The 25,154-nt window shown below is 39.6% G+C and overlaps 1 protein-coding gene across 1 annotated transcript in view; it reads left to right on the top strand.

The window, feature by feature from the left end:
* The first annotated feature begins 585 nt into the window (after positions 1–585).
* Positions 586–25,154, top strand: part of FAM117B (family with sequence similarity 117 member B) — a 78,537-nt gene continuing 53,968 nt past the window's right edge. The window contains exon 1 of the mRNA XM_055345533.1: positions 586–1,300. Coding sequence (XP_055201508.1) covers positions 688–1,300 — 613 coding nt within the window. The 5' untranslated portion in view covers positions 586–687. The remainder of the gene's footprint in view (positions 1,301–25,154) is intronic.

The raw sequence follows: 25,154 nt of genomic DNA on the forward strand, positions 1-25,154 counted from the left end.
TTGACGGAATTAGGACAGAACAAAAAGAGATGCGCTTACACGTCCTCCGCGCGGAGATACTGAGGTAAGGAGAGGAGCTCTGAGGGCGAGACTTCGGGCGTCCTTGGGGACCGCTCCCGTCCGGGACCTTCTCTTTGGCAACACTCCAGAGTCCGAGGCCCCAGGGCTCCCCCCTGCGGGAAGGGGAAGACTCGCGTGGCCAGGGCGCGCACGCGTACATTCACGTGTACACACACACACATCCGCGCGCGCGCACACTCTACACACACACGGCCTGTTCCCTCCGCTCCCCCTTCCCCGGGGGGCGGGGCCTCTTTCTCTTTAAAGAGCAGACGGCCTCGGCGCAAACCCAGGCTCTCTAAGGCCCCGGGGGCCCGGACCCGAGTCGCGGGCAGCCAATGAGCGCGGCGGAGCGGCTCGAGCGCGGCTGACGCGGCACCAATGGGCGCCCGCGGGGGGCGGGGACAGCGGAGGAGACACTATTGTTGATGAGGAGGAGCGGCGGCGGCGGCGGCTGCACCACCACCTCGTTGCTGCCGGCCGCGGCCCGGGCGCCCCCTGCTCCCCGGATTCCGGCTTCGTCACCCCGTCGCGGGGAGCTTCCCTCCGGCCTCGAGAAGCCGAACCCTGCAGCCCAACAACAACAAGCCCCCCCCGTCTCGCCCCGTCACCAGGGAGGGGGGGACCATGTCCCAGCGGGTGAGGCGCAATGGGTCCCCCACGCCGGCCGGCTCCCTCGGGGGCGGTGCGGTCGCCACGGCCGGGGGAGCCGGGAGCCGCCTGCAACCCATGAGGGCGACGGTTCCGTTCCAGCTGAAGCAGCAGCAGCAACATGGCAGCCCCACGCGGAGCAGCGGCGGCGGCGGCGGCAACAACGGCGGCTGCTGTGGTGGCGCCTCAGGCCCCTCAGGCGGCGGCGGCGGCAGCGGGGGCAGCGGGGGCGGCGGGGGCCCGCGCACCGCCTCGCGCAGCACGAGCCCCACGCGCGGCGGCGGGAGTGCGGCCGCGCGCACCAGCCCCACAGTGGCCACGCAGACGGGCGCGTCCGCGACGTCCACGCGAGGCACCAGCCCCACGCGCGGCGCCGCGCCCGGGGCTCGCGGGAGCCCCCCGCGGCCACAGCCCCCGCCGCCGCTGCTGGGCACCGTGTCGTCGCCTTGCTCGTCGCCCACCCACCTGTGGACTGGCGAGGTGAGCGCGGCCCCACCCCCAGCCCGCGTCCGGCACCGGAGACGGTCCCCGGAGCAGAACCGTAGCTCGCCGGAGAGGAGGAGCCCAAGCGCCCCGGTTTGCAAAGCAGGTACGTGCTGGGGACCGCGCGGCGAGGGGAAGGCGGCGGGAAGGGGTCCTGGGCGCGCGCGGCTTTCGCGCGGGGACTGCGGCGCTACCGCGGAGCGGGGCGGCCGGGGGGCGGGGCCGGGGCGGGGCCGCGGGGCGGGGCGGGGCGGGGCCGCCCTCCACACACCCCGCTCCGTGGGCGTCTTATTCTTTGCTCTACCGACCTTGCTCCGGTCCGGGATGGGGCAGGTGCAGCCGCTAACCTGGTGGCTGTGCCGAGACGTGTTAATGATGAACCTGGGATTCTGGTCACCCGCTGGTTCCTGCTTACCCTCCCTTGGGAGTGAGGCTAGGCGTGGTTTGTCACTTGGGTAATGTTAGTATAGCACATGTCTGCTGCTAAGTATTTCTTTTTCTCAAAACAGTTTCAGATTGTAAAGACTGAATTCATTAGCATAGCAGATTTGGATTCCTGTAGAGACGTGAGTCTGGGAGCCTTGAGCATTTCCTAAGACTTGGTAAGAGTGGGTAGCAGGAAAGAAGTAAGTTACAGAAGATTCCTTTAGAAGGGTTATGGGCTTCCTCCTAGAGTCCGGATGTATTTCTGATATACAGATATTGTTTAGATGTAAAACCATTGATTTGTTTTATTAAAAAACGAATCTATCATTTATCCCTTTGTTATTATTTTAGGGATCCCTCAAAAAACCCTGTTGTTTTTCTATGTATTTGGGAGCTTTCTTGGAAAAGGTTCTGAATGAAGCTGTTGGGTTCCACTGGAGTCATTCATAAAGAGTAACTCAGAAAGAAATTCACATTGTGAAAGTGGAGAGATAAGATTTGTCATCGAATTGCCTTCGTATTAGAATATAGTGAGAAAAAGAAATAGGTGGTTTTTAGCTTATGCAGTTATACTACCTTTATTTTTCCCTAGAGAATTTCTTTAGACTCAGGCAGAATTACTGGAAGTTTCAGGAAACTTAACACAGTACATCTCAACCAAATAAGAGATTAAGTAGTTTTAAGGGTCCCTTCAGAAATGCAGGGAATGGGATGAATCTTTCTTACTATTTTATCAAAGATTTTAGACAATGGATACGTTTGGAGAGATCGCTCTGAAAAATGATCAATAGTCTTTTCTAATTAGAAAAAGAATACTGTTTTAAACCTTTTGAAAATGCAGGTTTTTTTTTTAACTTTTACATTGTTAAAAGCACTAGAATCTCCTCTCCTTCAAGTAAATAGTTGTCACTTTACTAAATTCCTACCATATGGTTGGTGATTTACCTACAAGATCTCATTTTAACTCTCATGACAGGTTTTGGAGAGGTTAAGTAACAAGTGGTAAAGTCGAATTTGAATTCTGCTGGATGGTACTCCAAAACCGTGTCTTTTATATCAAGGAGGTAGCCTCATGATGTATAAGAGAGAATCTGGATATATATGATGCAGCAAAATTACACATGCTTAGGTTTTGAAGCAAGTTTTAGATGTATTGGTGAACAGAATTACTTCAGTTTGCCCTCCATCTTCTGGAGCCGGCACAGTGTGGAAACTGGAAGCAGAGCAGCAACCTGAGGAGAGTCTGGTTAAATTAAGTATTGGTAAAAAGTGGAAGAAGATGTTCTTTTCTTCTGCTCTTTAGGACCCTGTTTTCCAGGATGTGCCCACTGTTCATATGTCCCAAAGCTGCCATGTCTCAGATCTGCCTTCCATTCATAAAAGTAACCCTTCTCAAAAGCTTCCCACCATCTCCCCACCAATACGAGAACAAAACAACCAGAAACCCCCCAGAAAATAAAAACTTTTTCCTCCAGTGCAGCACTCTCAACTAGATGTTGAAAGGAATAATGTTCATCGTTAAGTCATACTGAAGTGAATGTCCGATAGCTTCCTTCTTGGAATGTCTGGTTTCATTCTAGTGAACTTTCATGCAGAGTAGGACTTTTCAGATTTCGGATTTCACGTCTTTATAACACAAACACAAACACAAAATTTGCTGTTCAGACTAAATCTGGAGGGAGAGAAAGGGAAAAAGAATCTCTTTAATCATTGAAACTCCCTTTTTGCTTTGAGGGAAATTTTCTCCAATTTCCAGCCTCTGTGAAATCCTTACTGATAGAGGAGAAGGGCCTCTACTTCTGTAAACCTCATATGACTCAAATTCCAGGGATCATCTAGATAAGGCTGCCATCTTCAAGGTGTCTGTCACATGAATTGGATGCCCTAACCTTTATTAGGGAACCCAGTATCTGGAAGCCTCGGATTTGGAGGGCTCAGAATCTTCAGGGGCATCTTATTCTGCTAGACCCCTACCCAGTTGCTTTATTCCTCTAGGGTCAGAGATAATCATTGGTTAATCCAGAACTTCCTTCTTTTCACTACAAGAAGGTAACCCAGGCATCTAGCCCTGACACATTTTAAACTTCTCACCTTCAGCGCCTGCCATCTCCATGGCAAAGTGGTTTGCCATTAGGAACTGAGATGTGCTTAGAGAGGGTAACTAGGCAACAGTGTTAACTGCAGATAAAATAGGGAAGAAGGTGAGGTTTGTTTTTGTGCTTTCCCCTCCTTTTGTCTTAATAAAATGTCAAATAGATGTATTACAAATAGAGAGGTGGCATATTAGCATAGGCTTTGGATAGACAGTCTGGGTTTAAATTTGTTTTCTACCACTTAGAAGCCATGTGATATGGGGAAGTGGATAACTTTCTAACCCTTAACCTTTTTATCTGTAAAATAGGTGATCATGTTGATATATACTTCATATGGTGGTAAGGATTAAATGAAAGGAAATGGAAAAATACTCAGCACAGTACCTCAGTATAAAAGTTAGCTATTGTGTATCACATTAGTTTTGCTTCTAGTTCTAATGGATGTAACATAAATTGCCAACATAGGCTTAGTTTTCATGGTTGTATGAAATTTCAAATTGGAGAGAACACTGCCTGTCAGCATCCAGAACTGTAGCTCAACTGTGGTCTGGGTCCCCCCCCCCCCCCCGGGTTTATCTGTATCAGAATTACTTAGGGTCCTTGCTAAAAATGCAGGGTTTGAAAGTCCCCCATAACACCCCCTCCTGTGATTTTGCTGTAATCTAAATTTGAAAAGCGGGCACTAGAAGCTCCAAAGGAAAATAGTTTCATTACAGAAAAGAACGCTAGTATAGTATGTATAAAAATTAGTTTTGCAGTGTGGCTCTTACATATGTAGCAAGTTGTGTTTTTACTAATTTTTCCCTTACTTGGTATACATTATGTTATGTGTGAATTTGGTTGTTTATTGGGGTGGGGGAGTGGTAAGAGCAGCAACAAGAGATGGACTTTTCTGGACTAGTAATCGGGAAGTAGGTTACCAGGACTTGATCTCTATGGCATTTGGGTCTTCTGCTTTCTAGTACTCTATGATATACACAGCTTTAAGAATTCAGTGTTTCTCTAACATTTGGAGGATTGATTCTAACTTCATACCTTTGGGGGAATTGAATCATTTTGGGTTGTTATGTGTATTTAATAGTTGATGATGAGGCAAAGTGGAACCTTACTATTAGTTCAACATCTTGGCTGGTAGACTTTACATTTAATTCAGTTCTGTAAGCAGTGATGGAACTACTATGTGTGTTAGTAACTGTGCAGTACAAAGATGTAGAAGACACCGGGAACCCCAGAGACTCACAAATCAGCCATGTAAGACATGTACAAAAGTATATAATACGTTGAGCACTCTAGGCTCATAGAAGAGTAACTAATTCTGTAGGGAATGGGTATAGAAGTTCTGCCAGAGGAAGATGGCTTTAGATTTGGGTTAGAAAAGGAAAAACAGAACTTTATACTTGGATCATAGAGGTGTGAAAATAGGCATGACATATGCAGACTTATGTGTTATAGAGTATAGGATTTAGGAGAAAAGGGGGATGGAACAGTAGAAAGGAGAGTAGAAACCTAAGTTTTCAGGAAAGCTTTCAAGATAATGTATGAATTAGGATGTATTCCATGGTTCATGGCTCTGCAGTCAGACTTCTAGGGTTCAAATCTTGGCATTACTGCTTATTTAATTTCAGCAAATTCACTTCACCTTCAAAAAGACTGCTATCGGGGTGCCTAGGTGGCTCAGTCAGTTAAGCATCTGCTCTTGGTTTCAGCTCAGGTCATGATCTCAGGGTTGTGAGATTAAGCCCAGTGTCTGGCTCCATGCTGGGAGTGGAACCTGCTTAAGATTCTCTCACTCCCTCTCCCTCTGCTCCTCTCCCCCCTCCCTCTCCAAAAAAGGGGGGGATACTAATAGTGTTTATAGTAGAGGATTATTAGAAGGATAAACTCCTTTTAAGCTCTGTGGTAATAGAAATCTCTCAGTATTAGCTATTTTCATATCATCTTTATCATCCTCGTGATCCAAGGGTTTAGACATTTGGGGTAATTTGTTAGTGGTAGTAGCATTTGTATTCTTAGGATGTGTAGAGTTTATAGTTACTTAGATGAGTAGAACATGAATTTGAGATGAGAGAGACTTTAGGATAGTAACTAAGGCATCGAGCATGTGAACATGTGAATTTAGGAGCAGTGGAAATGGGGATGGCAAGGATAAAAGAGAGTAAGGAGGCTTTGATTTGGTAACCTGATAGAATAGAGATTGAGAAAGAGGCAGTTGAGGATAATTGGTTGGTTGGTGGTACTAATTGTGATAAGCAGCACCATAGGGAATACAGGTTTGTGAAAAGAAAATGAACAAAGTTTTAGACGTGCTTAGTTTGTGCTCTGAGGAAATCCAGGCAATTTCTTAGACTGTGGAAAATACAGTTTTAGAATTCAGGATGCAGTTTGATTTAGGGACAAAAAATTGGGACTCATTGATTTCAGTTCAGTAAACATTCATTTAATATGTTCTTCATGCTAGGCATTTGCATGTGGGCAATACTTGAAATGATCAGAATGGATAAGATGATGGGGAGAATGCTGAGGATAGAACTCTGGGAGAAAATCAAGCATTTTAAGGGTAGAAAAAAAAAAAAGCCAGTGAAGAAACCTGAGAATATGGAAGAAGGAGAACTAGTACAATAGTGTTGAGGAAGCCACAAGGAAGATTGGATTTCAAGGAGGGGATGATAAAGATTTTCAAATTCTGTGAAGAGAACAAGTAGGCTGACCCTGGAAAATAGACTTTTGAATTTGGCATTTGGGTCAGTTGATGATCTCTGAAAGACAGTAGTTTGTGGGGGACAGAAATTGGACTAAAGTAGTAGGTGAGGACGTAGAGGTAATAGAAATTACTTTTAAGGAGTACAAATTACTCTTATGTCACTGAAAGGAAGGAAAGTGACAAAACAGGATGAAAAGTCGAGCTAAGGTTCCTTTATTTATAGAATGGAGAAAACTTAAGCATGTTTTTTAGATATGGGGAAAGGATTCAGAGGAGAATGAGACCACAAGTATAAGAGAAAATGGAAATAGTAGATGGGCAAGGTCATGGAAAATGTGAGTGGCAGTGGGATCTAACACATGGAGAGTCTGGAAATCTCAGAAACGACTAAGGACACTTCTTTCTCCAAGGATGAGATGGTAGTAAGGGTGGGTTAAGATGATACATAACTTAGCAAGAGAAGGGAAGGAAGCAGTAGAAAGGAAGGAAGCTGAGAAAGTCAGCTACTTCTATCTCCACACTACTTAAAAAAATAGCATATTTGTCTTAAATACTTTATTTTTATTTTTTAAAGATATATTTTTAAAAGATTTTATTTATTTATTCATGAGAGACAGAGAGAGGCAGAGACACAGGCAGAGGGAGAAGCAGGCTCCGTACGTACGGAGAGCCTGATGTGGGACTTGATCCCAGGACTCCAGGATTACGCCGTGGGCCGAAGGCAGGCGCTAAACCGCTGAGCCACCCAGGGATCCCCAAATACTATATTTTTAAATTTAAATTTTGTTTTTATCAAAGTATATTTATGTAATTAAAAATATCAGCACTGGGGTACCTGGCCTGCTCAGTCAGTGGAGCGTGTGACTCTTGGGGTTGTGAGTTCAAGCCCCATGTTAGGTGTAGGGATTATTTTATTTATTTTTTTATTTTTTTATTTTTATTTTTTTTAATAATTTTTATTGGTGTTCAATTTACCAACATACAGAATAACACCCAGTGCTCATCCCGTCAAGTGTCCCCCTCCGTGCCCGTCACCCATTCACCCCCACCCCCCGCCCTCCTCCCCTTCCACCACCCCTAGTTCATTTCCCAGAGTTAGAAGTCTTTATGTTCTGTGTTGTAGGGATTATTTTAAAAACCTTTCAAAAATCAGATAACACTGATCTTATAATCAAATAAAGTGTTTTCCTGATACATCTCTCTCCTGTCTTGTGACTCTAGAGACACTTTCAATTCTTAGTGCTCGGGATCCCTGGGTGGTGCAGCGGTTTGGCGCCTGCCTTTGGCCCAGGGCGCGATCCTGGAGACCCGGGATCGAATCCCACGTCTGGCTCCCGGTGCATGGAGCCTGCTTCTTCCTCTGCCTGTGTCTCTGCCTCTCTCTCTTTCTCTCTCTGTGACTATCATAAATAAATAAAAATTTAAAAAAAAAAAAATTCTTAGTGCTCTTTATTTCTGGGGAAATTTTTTCTGTCATTTCTCCTTTCTGTTTGTTGTATATTTTTGGAATCCCTGCTCTGTGAGACCTCTTGAATTAAACTAATACTTTTCTTATTTCTGTCTTAGTTTACATCTTTGTTCTTCTTTCTAGCAGATTTATTTTATTCTCTTTCCTTTCAATTGATTTTTATTTTTTTTTATTTTTTTTTTAAAATTTTTATTTATTTATGATAGTCACAGAGAGAGAGAGGCAGAGACACAGGCAGAGGGAGAAGCAGGCTCCATACACCGGGGGCCCGACGTGGGATTCGATCCCGGGTCTCCAGGATCACGCCCTGGGCCAAAGGCAGGCGCCAAACCTCTGCGCCACCCAGGGATCCCCTCAATTGATTTTTAAATCTTGGTCATCATATTTTCATTTTTCTAGAGAATTTACTTTGCTCTCTGTCAACGTCTCCTAAAAATGTTTATAAAAGGTATAAATATCCTCAAAGTTGTTTTTCAGCCCTCTGCATTATCTTCAGAGCTCTTTTTGTCTTGAGCTTTGTCTGTCATGTTGAAAATTGTCATTAGCTTTCTGTTAATATTTAAAGAAGACCCAAAAATTCGTCTGGCTATTCGTCTGGCTAAGTCACTGATGGCAGACTAGAGGATCTTACAGGAGAATAATGACAAAAGGATTCTCTAATGCAGAGTTTTTTCCTGCCAGGTTTCCCAGAGAAGAGTCTTAGAGTATCATGCCTGAGGATATGTCTGGTGTCTTTAAGTCCAGAGCCTGCCTAGTTAATCTCTCTAGACCAGTTTTCCCCAGTCTTTTTGCTCTGGAGGTAATTTCTGTTTCTCAAGGAACCCCTGCTTTCAAGATCAATAAGATATGATGGTATGGTGGTAATTAATGTTCTTTTGAGTACAGACTGGTTTCTCTGTGGATCTATTTGACCAGTGTGTTACAAGCTTATTTATTTTGTATAATTTTCCCCTCTGCCTCTTGGGGGGAAAACATGGTTTAGCTTACCTTTCTTGAAATCAACCTTCCTTCCTTCCTCTTTCTCTCCTGCTTTCTTTCTTTTTCCTCCCTATTTCTTCCTTTTTTTCTCTCCCTGTTTCTTCATTCCTTTCTTTCCATTCTTTCCTCCATTCTCCCCTCCTTTCTTTTCTCCCCTCTTCCCTGTCCCCCCTCTCTTCCTTTCAAGCTCCATGCCCCATGTGGGGCTCGAACTCATGACCTGGAAATCAAGAGTTACATGCTCTACTGACAGCCTGCCAGGCGCCCCAGTCTCTTTTCTTTTCATATATATTTTTAAAATTTCTAAGCCAATCTCAGTACATTTTGCTTAAATAATTGGTTTAAACCAAATGAGATTTATTTTTTCTAAAGGTAGACTCAATAAATTTATTTTTATTTCTTTTTAAAGATTTTATTTATTTATTCATGAGAGACACACAGAGAGAGAGAGAGAGAGAGAAAGGCAGAGACACAGGCAGAGGGAGAAGCAGGCTCCCGGCAAGGAGCCCCATATGGGATTCGATCACGGATCCTGGGATCACACCCTGAGCTGCAGGCAGACACCCGACTGCTGAGCCACCCAGGTGTCCCTCAAAAGATTTAATTTAAATAAAATTAGTGAAGTTAGTTTTTTACAATATGAAAATTTATTGACAAAGTTGTATAATAAAGCTACAGAAACCATAAACCAAGATAATCTGAAAAAAAATTTAGCCTGAGACACAGTTTGTGTAATAGTTAGAAAAAATTCTTTCTGTAACATGATCTGTCTCAGATGTAAGTCATGCAAAATTGTACACTTCTGTTGGTTTCATGATCTCTTTTATAGACTTATACCTAAAAAGTGATTGTTTCAAAATTTTAAAAATTATCTCTTTAAGGCAATACATGTACTTGAGTGTTTTTATTTTATTTGAATAATTCTGGGTTGGACTTGAAATGAACACACCCACATTTGAAATGAAACAAAACATTTCTTTCCTTGCTCTATGCTTGTTAAACAAGAAAAAGTTTGTTTATTCATATAAGAAGTTGAAAATGCAGCAAATTATTCATTGCTTTCCTGTGAATGGCAAGACACTTTCTTTGCACAGAAATCTAGAACTTCTGTTGGGCAGTTCACGAAATCTTGGATTGAGTTTACAATCAGACTGCAACTAATTTATCACTTAATATATTTGCTCTGAAAACTTGGCTGAAACATCTTTTATGTGGTTGTCGTTTTTCCTGTATGTTGTCCTTGTGGGTTATACATTCCTATTCCTTCAGTCTTCTTAGAAATATAACAGCCTTTCTATCAAAGGCTTGCGTACAGTGGAGGTGAAATTACCTTTAGTGTATTCCAAAAAAAAGACATGGATTTTTTTAGTTGACCATTCTTTGTAAACTAGTATAAAATTCTTTAGGAAGTAAACTTAAATATTTTGTTTGGCGTTCTTGCTCTTAGAGAGCTGATTTTGTAGTTGTATGTTATAGTCTACCTACCAGCAAGTATTCCATCCCCTCCTGCAGATAATATATACACATGATAAAAAAGGTTATAAATGGTAAAAGAAAATAGTAAGAGGTCTTCTCTATAGTTGTCTTTAAGTTCATTATTCTCAGAGAAATTCAGTTAGCTGTTTTTCTTATATTATTCCAGATTTATTCAATGCATGTACAAATATGTATATATGTGACTAAACTTATAGGTTTATTTACTACACATATTTCATCAGGCTTTTTAAAAAATATTTAGATCATTTCCAATTTTTTGCTGTTCTTACTATATTGCTGTTCATATACTATGTTGAATATTCTTGTTTATACTTTGTGTACTTATGAATATCTGTAGGGTGAATTCTTAGAAATGAAATTTCTAAAAAAAAATGAAATTTCTTGTTCAGAGATACGCATTTTTCTATTGTCAAATGTATTTCAGGGTTTTATATTAGTTCATACTTGACTTCCAGGAGCCTATGTTCTTTTCCCCCATTTTGCTTTGGATTATTATTTTTCTTATTCCATTTTATCTCTACTATTAGTTGTATCTCGTTTTACTACGTTGTAAGTGGTTACACTCAAGCAGTGCTGTCCAAAAGAACTTCCTGCAGTGATGGCTATGTTCTGTATCTATGTTGTCTAATATTTCATGTTAGAATCTTCTATTAATATACTTCCATTTCCTGCCTCCCATCCTTTGTGCTCTCATTGTCAAATATTTTGCTTCTCTGTTGTAAATCCTATAATACATTGTTGCTATTTTTACTTTAGATGATTATCTTTTATAAGCAATTAAAAATAAAAAATCTTTTATATTTACTCCTTTTTACTGTCTTCAGCACTTCTAAATTGTGTGAAGTAGAGTGGTTGTAGTGTGAATGAAAAAAGGGCTTATTTGAGAAGCAAGTAATTGATGGGACTTGTTAACTGATTGCATTTGAGGGATGAGGGAAATGAGAGCATAATGATGGCTGAGATTTTTAACCTATTTGGGTTATTAAGTTAATGTTAATGGCAACTGGTTTCTTAAGTGCTACTTTATTCTGTATGCATACAGGATAGACCACAACTTTTGGAGTAGGGTGCACTAATATTTTTAATAATAACAGACTTTTTGGAAGATAAAGAATATTTTTTTTCTTACGCATGCCCTTCTAATTTACCATTCTTAAAAATCGTTATTTTTACTTGGTGTTATACTGGGATTTACTGAACTCTAGTAGTTTCTGGTAAACACCATTTCACATTAGTTATGTTTTCTCTTTGTGCATGTACTGATATTTCTAAAGATAAGGATAAATGATGTCTGTTTATATTATTTTAGAACTTGAGCTCACTCTGTGCAGAGCAGCTTAAAAGGTATTAAGAAGACATCCCTGGCCTTAATGGATTTTAGAATTAGAGAAGCAACATAGAATTTTATAATATTCACGATTTAATAGTAAAACAAGGAAACATATAACATTACTAAGAAGAGTAGTATTTAATGGCAAAAGCCTGATAATGGCTATATGGGACTCTATTGTGAGTCACTCTTTATGTACAAGGATTGCCAGGTGATTTGTAGGTAGACCATCTTCTCCAGAAAGCAGTTGCCATTCATGGTATGCCTAAGAATTCTTGTAATGTCTTCTTCTGGAAATTGATATAGTGTCATAGGAATGCACCTGATCTACTTCAAAAATGTTACGTTTTTTTTGTATAGGAAAGGCATAGGACCACAACTTTGGACAGTCTCCCTACCAATTTTTTTTAATACCGTGTGGCCCACTCGATGCTTCTGGTTATAATTAATTTGTTCCTTTCTCCCTTTAGTTGGGGGAATTGGGTTAGGTAGAACTTGCAAGATTTAAATGACATCCAGTAAAAATTTTCTTCAAATGAATGAATGAAAAAAAAATGAATGAATGGTTGGATTCTTGTCTTTGAAAAAATATTGTGAAGACCCACACCCCATCCTCTATTTGTCTTCTATTTTTCCCTGTTTGTTTGGAAGCCTTGGGTAGCATTGGGTTTTGCCTAGTTTGAGTACTATTTTTTTGTCTTATAAATGAATTTTTTGGATGAAGATTATACTGCTAGCTCACTACTAAGTATAGTATCTTTGAAAATCCTTGGAGTCCTCCTATTGGAAATTCCTTTAATACTCTAAAGTTGCATATTTCTAGTAACAGTTGATTAGATTATTCTGGTCCATCTACACATTCTTGACTGATACTTTTCAAATGAATAGCTTTTTTTCTAAGGATTTTATTTGTTTGTTAGAGAAAGAGGGCGAGCATGCATCAGCAGGCGGAACAACAGAGGGAGAGGGAGAAGCAGGCTTTCTGCTGAGTAGGACCCTGGGATCATGACTTGTGCCATAGGTAGATGCTTACCTGACTCAGCCACCCTGGTGCCCCCCCCCAATAGTATACTTTTAATTTTTTAATTGCTAACTGTGTTTAAAGCTTAGTTGGAGATTATGGAACAGTTTCCCTCTTTGTAAAGCTTTTTAAAATGTCGTGTTAAAAAAATAATAAAAATAAATAAAAAAATAAAAATGTCATGTTAAGCTCGGCCCTGGGCCGAAGGCAGGCGCTAAACCACTGAGCCACCCAGGGATCCCCTGCTGTGTGAATTATTTTTTAAATTTTTTTAAAAAATTTATTTATGATAGTCACAGAGAAAGAGAGAGAGGCAGAGACATAGGCAGAGGGAGAAGCAGGCTCCATGCCCTGGGAGCCCGACGTGGGATTCGATCCCGGGTCTCCAGGATCACGCCCTGGGCCAAAGGCAGGCGCCAAACCGCTGCGCCACCCAGGGATCCCTGCTGTGTGAATTTTGATAAATAACACAGTTGTATAACCACAACTATGATCAACATATAGAATATTTCTGTTACCCATAAATGTTTCTCACACTGTTTAAGCATTCTCCTCCTTTTACCTCTGGGCCATAGCAACCACTGATTTGTTTTTGGTTGCTGTAGTGTTATTCTTTCAGAACACCATATAAATGAGTTACACTGTACTTTGTCTCTTGAGTCCAGTTTCATTTACTTAGCATAATGCAATTGAGATTCATTAATGTTATTGCATATATCAGTAGTTCATTCCTTTTTATAGCTGAGTAGTATTCCATTATACCCCAGTTTGTTTATTCATTTACCAGTTGAAGGATACTTGGGGATTTTCATTCCTGATATTGGGAATTTGTGCCTTCTCCCTCTTTTTTTTTTTTTTTTTTTTGATAGTCAGCCTTAGGTTTATCATTTTTGTAGATCTTGTCAAAGAACCGTTTTTGGTTTCATTTACAATGTTATTTTTCTGTTTCATTGATTTTTGCTCCTGTCTTTATTATTTTCTTTGTTTTACTTACTTTGGGTTTAGTTTGCTCTTTTTCTAGTTGCTTCTCTGATGGAAGCTTAAATTATTTGAGACCTTCTTTTCTATTAGAAGCATTTAATGCACATTTTTCTCTGAGCAGTTGTTTAGCTGCATCCCGTAAAATTTGATTTTTTAAAAATTTTAGTTTTTATTTTTATGCTTTGTGAAATAGTACTGTGTAGAAAGCATCTTCCAACTAACATCTTTCATGAAGAAAGAAGTACTTTCAAATCCTTGTGTGGAGGGGTCCCTGGCTGGCGCAGCGGTTTGGCGCCTGCCTTTGGCCCAGGGCGCGATCCTGGAGACCTGGGATCGAATCCCACGTCGGGCTCCCGGTGCATGGAGCCTGCTTCTCCCTCCGCCTGTGTCTCTGCCTCTCTCTCTGTGTGACTATCATAAAAAAAAAAAAAAAAAAAATCCTTGTGTGGAAATATAAGGAAATTGCCATATTCTTAATTCTGTGAACCAACACTATGTAGAAAGTGTCTTTTTAAATTTTTTCTTTTTTTGGGGATTCCTGGGTGGCGCAGTGGTTTGGCGCCTGCCTTTGGCCCAGGGCGCGATCCTGGAGACCTGGGATCGAATCCCACGTCGGGCTCCCGGTGCATGGAGCCTGCTTCTCCCTCCGCCTGTGTCTCTGCCTCTCTCTCTCTGTGTGACTATCATAAAAAAAAAAAAAAAAAAAAAAAATCCTTGTGTGGAAATATAAGGAAATTGCCATATTCTTAATTCTGTGAACCAACACTATGTAGAAAGTGTCTTTTTAAATTTTTTCTTTTTTTGGGGATTCCTGGGTGGCGCAGTGGTTTGGTGCCTGCCTTTGGCCCAGGGCGCGATCCTGGAGACCTGGGATCGAGTCCCACATTGGGCTCCCGGTGCATGGAGCCTGCTTCTCCCTCTGCCTGTGTCTCTGCCTCTCTCTCTCTCTCTCTCTCTGTGACTATCATAAATAAATAAGTTAAAAAAAATAAAAAATAAATAAATTTTTTCTTTTTTTATTTAAATTTTAGTTAACACACAGTGAAAGTTTAATATTATATATTTAATATATATATTTCAGTTCAAAATATTTTCTACTTTCCCTGAAACTTTTTTGGCTCATGAGATATAGTTTGTTTGGGAATATTCTAGATAACTTTCTTTTATTGATTTTTAGTTTCTTTGTCAGAGAACATGTTTCTTATATATAATTTCATTTTTTCTAAATATATTAAGGTTTGTTTTATGCCCCTGCATATGATCTGCCTTGAAAAATGTTTCATCTGCCTTGACAAATGTGCCCATATGTATTCTTCTTCTTAGCTGTTGTTGGGAGTGGAATGTTCTATAAATTTAAATTAGGTAAAATAGATTGATAGTAGTTTTCAGCTCTTCTATATTCTTGCAGATTTCCTGTCTACTTGTTTTATCAATTACTGAGAGAGAAGTTGAATTCTTCAAATACAATAGTAGATTTTTCTTCCATTTTTGTTTGCTTTGGCTTCATGTATTTGACACTTTTTTTTAATTTACAGAAATATTTAGCATCATTATGTTTTTTTATATTGACCTTATCATTATGAGTTTTTTTTCCTTATCTCTGGTGATTTTCTTTGTTCTGCGATCTACTTTAATGTTTGTGTATGGTGTACTTTTTCCATCTTTCAATATTATTCTATATTATCCTATATTTCCATGCTATCTGTATTATATATGGTGCGTTTGTCTTATAGAAAGCATATAATTGGGTCTTGTTTTTTTAAATAGACTTTATGCCCATTGAGGGACTTGAACTCATGACCCTGAGATCACGGGGGGGGGTCCCCAGGATCTGGTTATTTTAATTTAGTCTGATGATATCTGTTTTTTAATGTGTTTCGATCATTTACATTTAGTGCAATTATTATGTTTGGCTGTTTTATTATTTGCTCTCTGTTTTCCCTTCTGTTTTTTTGTGTCACCTTCTCCTCTTACCTATCTTCCTTTGGATTACTTGACTATTGTTTAGTAATCCATTTTAAGTTATATATTGGCTTTTTGGCTATTGGTTTGTATAAATTTTTTTGTTGTTGGTAGCTGAGGGGATTACAATATAGATAACTTTTTATATACTTGAAGTAAAAGGCAGAGATTCTTTAATCAGCTGTGTCTCTTTAGACTCTTCTTTTATGTTATAGTCATGTCATATATATTACATCTTCATGCATCAAAAGCCCTATGCAGATCATGTATATAATCTTATGTATGTATCTGCACAATATACTCTTATAAAATTTTACATGATTGTTTCAGAAGAAAATAAAGGTTCTAATTGATTAAAATTAGATATAGTCAAAAGCAGATTGGGTCTTTATTATAAGCTCTGTATTAAAAGCAATTGAAATGGGAGAAAATTATTTTAGGAAAATAAATATGAAGATTGGAAAAATAATTTATGTTCTTTAGGAAAATAAATATGAAGATTGGAAAAATAATAAAAAATTAATAAAAAACTAAGTGAACTGACTCAGAGTTTGTATTGGAAAATACCTTATTTGTAAAAAATTATTGTTACATTTTTTTAATTGTATATACATTTATTTATTCATGATAGAGAGAGAGAGAGAGGGGCAGAGACACAGGCAGAGGGAGAAGCAGGCTCCATGCCGGGAGCCCAACACGGGACTCGATCCTGGGACTCCAGGATTGCGTCCTGGGCCAAAGGCAGGCACTAAACTGCTGAGCCACCCAGGGATCCCCTGTATATACATTTATATTCTGAAAAGTATCAGGCATTTTTACCTGCTAGCTGGGTCTCCACTGATGGGAAGGGGGAATGCAATATAGATAACTTTCACGTTCTACTTAAAACAGTTCTATTTTTTTTGAAGACTTTATTTATTTATTCATATTCATGTGTGCATAGAGAGAGAGAGGGAGGCAGAGACACAGGCAGAGGGAGAAACAGGCACCATGCAGAGAGCCTGGCATGGGACTTGATACAGGGTCTCCAGGATCACGCCCTGGGCTGCAGGCGGCACTAAACTGCGCCACCGGGGCTGCCCAAAACAGTTCTATTTTTTAAATACTTTGAAGTAGAATGTTTCATTTCTGTAGTAAAAGGTCTAATAAAAAAGTTGCCTGGGTGGCTCAGTTAAGCAGCCAACTCTTGCTTTCTGCTCTGGTCATGATCTCAGGGTCATAAGATCGAGCCCTGCATGGGGCTCTATGCTGGATGTGGAACCCGCTTAAGATTCTCTCTTCCTCTCTCCCCAACCCCCAAGCATAAAAGTGCTTTCTTTTAAAGAAAACAAAAGAAAACAAAACAAAACAAAAAAACCCATCTGTATTATGGCAGTGATTTACAATGGAATTGAATGTTTAAGAAAAAAAAAAGATTAAAAATAAGGCAATAATGTTAATTCCACATGCTCTGGGTCTCTATTTGGACTGTTCTGGTAAAGTTTTCTCTTTGAGCTGGCTTAGAGAAAGTTTCTTCTGTGTATGTGTTCTCTATTTTTGTAGAGTGATGTTCTGTTCTTGAATTCTCTGAAAAAGTAATTTACATCTAGAGGAACAGCTTTATCATGGTGCCCTTGGGTGGTACTTCTTGTATTATGTTTTAGACCAGTCTCAAGATGAACCTTAGCCATTGAGCCCCTCTATGACATTTAGGGATCTAAGTAAAAGTAAATAAATAATGGATTATCTAGTTGAAGAGGTATGCTGGCTGTTTATTTCTGTAGGTTTCCATCTTTCGGATACTGGTGGATGAGGATATGATGTAGTGAAATCACATTTGGCATGACTGAACCACAGAGAAGGTGATGCAATGAGGATGAGGAATAATACAGAGGATAGTGGATGAGTTAGAAGTAAAATCACAATCAGATCAGCATATATATTACTAGTCAAAATAACTAGGTTCTAAAGATTTTATTGAGAAGCACCTGTCACATCAATGGGCAGAACTGTACATGCATGAAGTTAGTTTATCTAGAGTATCTAAACATTTAGGAAGTACAATTTTTAAAATATTTTGTTTTATATTTTTAAAGAGAGATTAGTAATAATCCTCATCCGACATAAGGATCTGTTTATTAAAAAGAGGCATTGGGGATCTCTGGGTGACTCAGCGGTTTAGCCGCTGCTTTCAGCCCAGGGCGTGATCCTGGAGTCCCGGGAACGAGTCCTTCATCAGGCTCCCTGCATGGAGGCTGCTTCTCCCTCAGCCTGTGTCTCTGCCTCTCTCTCTCTCTCTCTCTCTCTCTCTCTCTCTCTCTCTGTCTCTCATGAATAAATAAATAAAATCTTAAAAAAAAAAAGAGACGTTATTTAGAGTGTAATACAAAACTTTGGATTTGGGATGCAGTTTTCTTTATTTTCTGTATAAGCAAAGAAAGAAGAAAAGAAGTATGTTTGAATTCATACCTCTTGCATTAGATGCATGCCTCCAAATTAGGCTGTATTTAGTCCCATTTCATAAATGAGCATTCTTGAGCCCGGAGAGTTAAGTCATGTAGTATTTCAGAGAGTCACTAAATGTGGGATTTCAACTCCTATTTCATTTCAAGATCATTTTTCCCCCCGAAGATTTTATTTATCTATTTCAGAGAGAGGGACCAAGAGAAGGCAAGCACAAGCGGGGGACAGGGAGAGGGGAGAGGGAGAGGGAGAAGCAGGGCTCTATCCCAGGAACCTGGGTTCATGACCTGAGCTGAAGGCAAATACTTAACTGAGCCACCCAGGCATCTCAAGGCCTGTGTTTTAAAATCTTGTCACAATTATTATGTAATATAATTTAGTTGACATTGACTAATTATTACAAATAGACACTATACTAGGGTGGATGTTTCAAAAGAACATAAAAATAAGGCATAATATATATGAGAAGTTCTCCATTCTTCTAGTTGGAGGAGTCTCTAGTAGTGAGTTCCTCTAAGATTGTCTGGCATGAGTAATCTTAGGGGAAACATAGAGAGTAAATACACCAATAGTGGATAGAATGGTTAGAGTGATCTGGAAAAATTGGTTGAACAAGTTGGAAAACAGGGCATTTCAAGTAGAAGTATTTTTCAGTGTTTTAAAATCACAACCAATATTTTGTAAACACAGAACTATAATGTTAGAAATCTTAAAACAGACATGATTTCAAAAATAAAGCAGTGGTGATTCAAGGAGAAAACATTGTCATTGATAAAGAAAAGTATGTCTTTTTAAATAATTATGATGTATCAGTGTGTTTACTTGCCAACAGGTTTGTCGTCCCACATAGTATGGAAATCAGTGAGATTTTTTACTTATGGAAATCTTTGCTTTTATTGCCAGAAGTGCAAGAAAAAGTACCAGCTTTGCAAAATAAATAATAAAGACAGAATAAAGTTTGCTTATTTTGGAAAGTAGGGGGAGGGGAGATGAACCAGAAGATATTTTCTGCCGAAATTATTCAGGTTGATTTTTTTGAAAGTTAATCTGTTAACTGAATCAAGCTTAAATTATAAAAACTATTCTTGGAGGTATTTTGGCCAAGAGGGAACAAAACTAAGAGAAATGTTCCTCACATTGTTTTAGATGGAATTTTCAGGCATGTCATTGTAAAAGTATTTCCTTAAATCATCCTTTAGAAAAAGTGGTAGATGACTTGCTTTTTTTCCTTTGGAATCCTTATTTTTCAGTGTTTTATGAGGTCAAAGATGAAGAAATGTTAAAAAGCACCAATTTGCTTTATCCATCTTTTTGGATTTTTCCTTTGTTTGAGGTATATTTTTCTAGACTTTTGGTTGCCAATAAGAACCCAACTTCTACTAAGTAGAATGGCAATAGAATTAATGAAATTCTGAATAACCAAGAACCTGCATAGATCTGTCCACAAGGATGAAATGTTTTCAGGATACTTTGTCATAATCTTTCATCTGTGTCTGTTAGCATCATTCTGTTCTACTGTCTCAAATTAACAAGTATTTATTGAGTTTCTGCTATGTGCTAGACAAAATTTTAGTTGCTGGAGAAACAATTGAAATAAATGAAATAAGACAGAGTAAGTCTGTGTCCTCAAGTTCATATTTTCTAGTGTAGTAACTTTCTCTCCGTAGCTAGGAACAAGGCCGCAGACCATTCCAGACTCATGTTTTCATCTGCAAGACCCATGAGACAGGGGGGCTTCTTCTCCACCAATTCTAGGTAAAAAAATTCCAAGGGACTGTGTTAGGTTTTTTTTTTTTTTTAAAGAGAATTTTTTTTAAGCTTTTATTTATTTATGATAGTCACACAGATAGAGACAGAGACATAGGCAGAGGGAGAAGCAGGCTCCATGCACCGGGAGCCCGACGTGGGATTCGATCCTGGGTCTCCAGGATCGTGCCCTGGGCCAAAGGCAGGCGCTAAACCGCTGCACCACCCAGGATCCCTGTGTTAGGTTTTGTGCTCACTCCAGCACCAGTTACTGCACCCAAAAGGAGAGGTACTATTGTTAACCAAGTCTGGGTCTTTTATACATGCTATTCAAGACCAGAGTCTGTTGCCAAAAGAAAGAAAAGGGTGGGGAGAGAGTATATACTAGACAGGCGAAGATGTTAGCTCTTCCTTGATGTTTGCATTTTGAAGTTTGAGTCCTTATATTCAGTGTTTCAAATAAACTTACCAACACTTTACTAGCTTTGAAAGCTTGAAAGTGTTGGTTTTTCTCCTCGTTTCTTTTTTTTTTTTCTCCTCGTTTCTAAATCAAGGGTAATTGTGATCTTCAATTTGATGTCCAGAGAGACAAGTAATTTAATGATTCAGTGTATTCCCACGTTATTTGCCATACTGACAAAAAGGTAGTTGTATAAAGATGTAGTTTTATTTATTTATTTATTTATTTATTTATTTATTTATTTATTTATTTATTTATTTATTTAAGATGTAGTTTTAGAAGTTAATGTTCCATGGTACTCTAGTTTAAGTTCTCCAGAAGGTGATCCTGAAATAAGGAAGGACTTGTTTGATTGAGGAAGTAGGGAAGACACAGGGGGACAAAAGCCAATAAGAATGCACTGAAAAGTAGTATACTATAGTGTGGAACTGGAGCTCACTTGATGAGCACCTCTGATAGATTATGTAGAAATACCTCATTGAAGGAGAAAGCTAGGATATTTATCCACCACTTCTTATTCCTTAGAGGTTGAGAGTTTGAAGGATGTTGACTCCCAGGCACTTTCTGCTTGCCCTCCTGCCAAGTTGAGTTTGCTCCGTCAGTTAGAGAATGCTCCCAGGCAGAGAGGTACAGAAGCTTGAGAAACTGGAAAACTGTCCATAGAAACTGTAGGTGCTCTCCTTTGTGACTGTGAATGAATTTGGGTAGGGCATTGATAGATTCAGGTATAATTTCTGAAAGATACTGTATATCCTCAAAGTAGGTAAATTTGTCCTTTGAGTTTTCACCAATATTCCCATGTATTGCTAGAACAACATAAATACCTACACTAACCAATGTTCCTCCCACCTCAGTTTCTCTTATACTATGTTATGGTAGTTAACACTGTCTGCTAAAACATAGACTAGAAATTTCAGTAACTTAACACAGCAGAGTCCTCTCAGGCTTTTGTATGTTGAGTGGCTCTCTCACATAGCTGCCCTCCAACCAATGACTCAGAGACCCGAGCTGAAACTTCACGAGTCCTTTCTGTGCACCACATAGACAGGGGAAAACTTAGAGATGGTACACTTATTCTTACATCAGCTTTGGTCATGTCACTTTATTCATAGCACATGGCAAAAACCAGTCATGTGGCTCCAGCCTAACTGGATGGGAGGCATTAACTGTCCCTGACCTATTTGACAATGAAGAATTGTCACTCAGCTGTCAGGAAAACAACCAGTAGAGGAGAGCATGTTGACTATGAGGCCTCAACTCAGGATACATTTTTGTGTTTCTTTTAGATGACTTCAACATTAAATCCATTTTTTTTTTTAAGATTTGAGAGAGCATATGTGAGAGAGCATGTGTGTGTGGGTGTGTGTTGATGTAAAAGAGAGAGAGAGGCAGAGGGAGAAAGAGAAGCAGGCTCCCCACTGAGTAGGGAGTCTGATGCAGGACTCTATCCCAGGACCCTGGGATCATGACCTGAGCCAAAGACAGATGCTTAACCAGCTGAGCCAGTGCTCAGTGCACACAGGTGCACTAAATCTTATTTTTATAGGAAACATGTGCTCTTCAAAATAGAAAATATTTATAATTACATTAAGAAAGTATAAACCGTTGGGGCACCTGGGTGGTTGAGTTGGTTCAGCACTGATTCTTGATCTCAGCTCAGGTCTTGATCTCCAAATTGTGAGTTCAAGCCCCACTTTGGGCTCCATGCTGGATATAGAGCCTACTTAAAAAAAAGTAAGAAAAAAAATGTAAGTATAAACTGTCCAGATTTTAGTAGGATTTTGGTTTCTGTAGGAGACTATAGTTATGAAAATAATAGGTATTTATTTTATATTCAGAATAAAATTATAATATTAAGTGTGCATTACTACCCTAGAATTTCTTTTCTTCCCCCCCCACCCCCTAAAATTTCTGATATCCCTTAGGTCAATCAACTTTCAAATAGGGAGACTATAAAGAAAGTTCAGGGACATTATGCCAGATATAAGGCTTACCAGGAGTGGGTAAACCTTTTATGGAAAGGGCCAGACAGTAATATTTTAAACTTGTATGCCATATAGTTTCTGCCACAAAAATCATCTCTGACATTGTAGCAAGAAAGCAGCCATAGGTGACATGTAAATAAATAAGTATGGCTATCTTCTAACAAAATTTTATTTATGGACACTGATATTTGAATTTCATATAATTTTCACATGTCATATTTGAATTTCATATAATTTTCACATGTCACAGAATACTCTTGGTATTTTTTCCAACCTTCTAGAAATGTAAATACCCATTCTTAGGTACGTGGCCTATGGTCATAGTTGGCTAACCCCTGCTGTATTCTATAACTGACAAAGGAGACATGAAATCCGTTCGTTCAAGGATCTTATAGGCTAGTGTGAGAGACAAACAGTTGAGTTCAGTAGACTGTGTCGCAGGTGCTAAAGTGTATACTCAGTGCTTCTACAAACACAGAAGAAAGTTGGGGAACGTTTCTTGGATATGGTACTTGAACTGGGTCTTAAAAGGGTGGGATTTGGGGATCCCTGGGTGGCGCAGCGGTTTGGCGCCTGCCTTTGGCCCAGGGCGCGATCCTGGAGACCCGGGATCGAATCCCATGTCGGGCCCGGTGCATGGAGCCTGCTTCTCCCTCTGCCTGTGTCTCTGCCTCTCTCTCTCTCTCTGTGACTATCATAAATAAAATTAAAAAAAAATTAAAAAAAAAGGGTGGGATTTCATTAGGATAATAAGTTAGCCATACTCTATCTCTGTGGCCTTACCATACTGACTATATTTTGATTTCTTGAGCAAAAATACTCTTTTCTGCCTCATATCCCTTGCACATTCTTTCCTTTTAGCTTGAAGAACTTTTCCTCCTTAGCTAACTCATGCTAATTCTTCAGGTCTGAGCTTGATGACACTTCTATTCCATAAGCTTTCAGAACAATCTGTTCTTCTTCCTTCTTAAGTCTCATTAGGTTCCTGATTACTTGTGTAGAACCTGCCTGTCCCAACAGACTGTAAATGAATATAGTGCCTGGCATGTGTTGGTTTCAAATATTTTTAATTTTTTAAAGATTTTATTTGTTTGTTTGTTTATTTATTTGAAAGAGTGAGTGGGAGAGAGCATGAGCGAGGTCATGGGGTAAGGGGCAGAGGGAGAAGCAGGCTTGCCATTGAGGAGGGAGTTGACATAGGGCTCCATCCCAGATCATGGGATCATTACCTGAACCAAAGGCAGCACTTAAAACCAACTGAGCCACCCAGGCGCCCCCAAATATTTTTAATTTTTTAAAATAATAATACATGATTAAAAGAAGCTCATGCTTCATGGAAGGATTTTAAAATGGAAAATAGATATTCTTCTCCATGGCTTCTTATTAACAGTTTTTTTATTTTCTTGAAGAATTTTTATATATTGATATACTCCTACACATATAACTATTTGTATACATATATATTAACTTTTGACAAATTTTGTAGAATGGTATCATACTGTATACAAAGTTACACATTTTTATTGTTAAAGTTGGAATGTTTTTTTATACATAGAACTACTTCTCTTTTGGAAGGATTATATGATTTTTAACTTTTTTTTTTGAGGTATAACTAACTTATATAGCGTAGACCTCACTCGTTTTATTGAAATCGTATTTCATATGTAGATGTACCATGATTTAATAAGTTTTATTGAATAAACTAGGAGATCGCAAGAGACATATATAAATATTTGAAATTATTTTCTTATGAAATATGTATGATTTACCAGAGATGATTCTAAATGCTGCACATAGATATTTTTTTAAGCAATCTTCACAACAAATCTTAAAAGGAGTATCTTAATTATCCCCATTTTATAGATGGGGAAACAAAGTACAGAGATTTAAGTAACCTGCAGAATTATACATCTGGTAAATGATAGGTCAAGGTTTTTTTTTTTAATATTTTATTTATTTATTCATGAGAGAGAGGTGAAGATACAGGCAGAGGGAGAAGCAGGCTCCATGCAGGGAGCCCGACGTGGGACTCGATCCCAGGTCTCCAGGATCACACCCCGGGCTGAAGGCAGTGTTAAACCACCAAGCCGCTTGGGCTGCCCCAGGTCAAGGTTTTTAATTCAAACTTTGGACAGAGCCTCTGTTTTAAACACTGTATTCTATTGACTCTTTCTAGGAGCAGTAGGAAAAATAGGGAATACAGGTTGGGATAGATTTGGAGGAGTGCTTAAATGCCAAACTAAGATTATAGATTTTTTTCAATGTGTATTGTGGAATCATCGAAAACTTTTAAGGGAATTGGTAACATAAATGGTAGCAGAGTGTAGGATGGAGGAAGGGAGAAGCTGTAGGCAGACTAGTTTGGTGGAAGTGTTAAAGCAAGAAGTGACAAAGGCTGAAATTAGGACTGTAGTATTGGGTATGGAAAGGAAAGAACGACTAGAAAGGTATTGTTTGATTGGGAGGGTAGAGGAGAGGAAATGGTTAAGTGATTTGGGGGAGGCCAAGAATACTTGTACCTCAGGGCTTTTCAGCTTGTTCTACAGTAGGATCCCTCCCCTGATGCCCTTGTCTTTTTCCCCTGTCTGTCCTAAAGTCTCTATTCACATATAACCTTACCAGAAAGGCTTTCCTTAACATCTGTATAAAATGGCAACCCCTCCCAGGGGCTCCTGGGTGGCATCTGTTAAGCATCTGATTTGATTCTTGGTTTCATCTCAGATTGTGATCTCAGGGTCCTGATCTCAGGATCATGAGATCCAGCCCCGCATCCAGCTCAGCATAGAGTCTGTTTCAGACTCTCTCCCTTGTTCTCTGCCTCTCCACACTGTGCTCTTTCTCTCTCATAAGTAAATAAATATTAATCTTTT

The sequence above is a fragment of the Nyctereutes procyonoides genome, unplaced genomic scaffold, assembly GCF_905146905.1.
Source record: "Nyctereutes procyonoides isolate TBG_1078 unplaced genomic scaffold, NYPRO_anot_genome, whole genome shotgun sequence".
Lineage (NCBI taxonomy): Eukaryota > Metazoa > Chordata > Mammalia > Carnivora > Canidae > Nyctereutes > Nyctereutes procyonoides.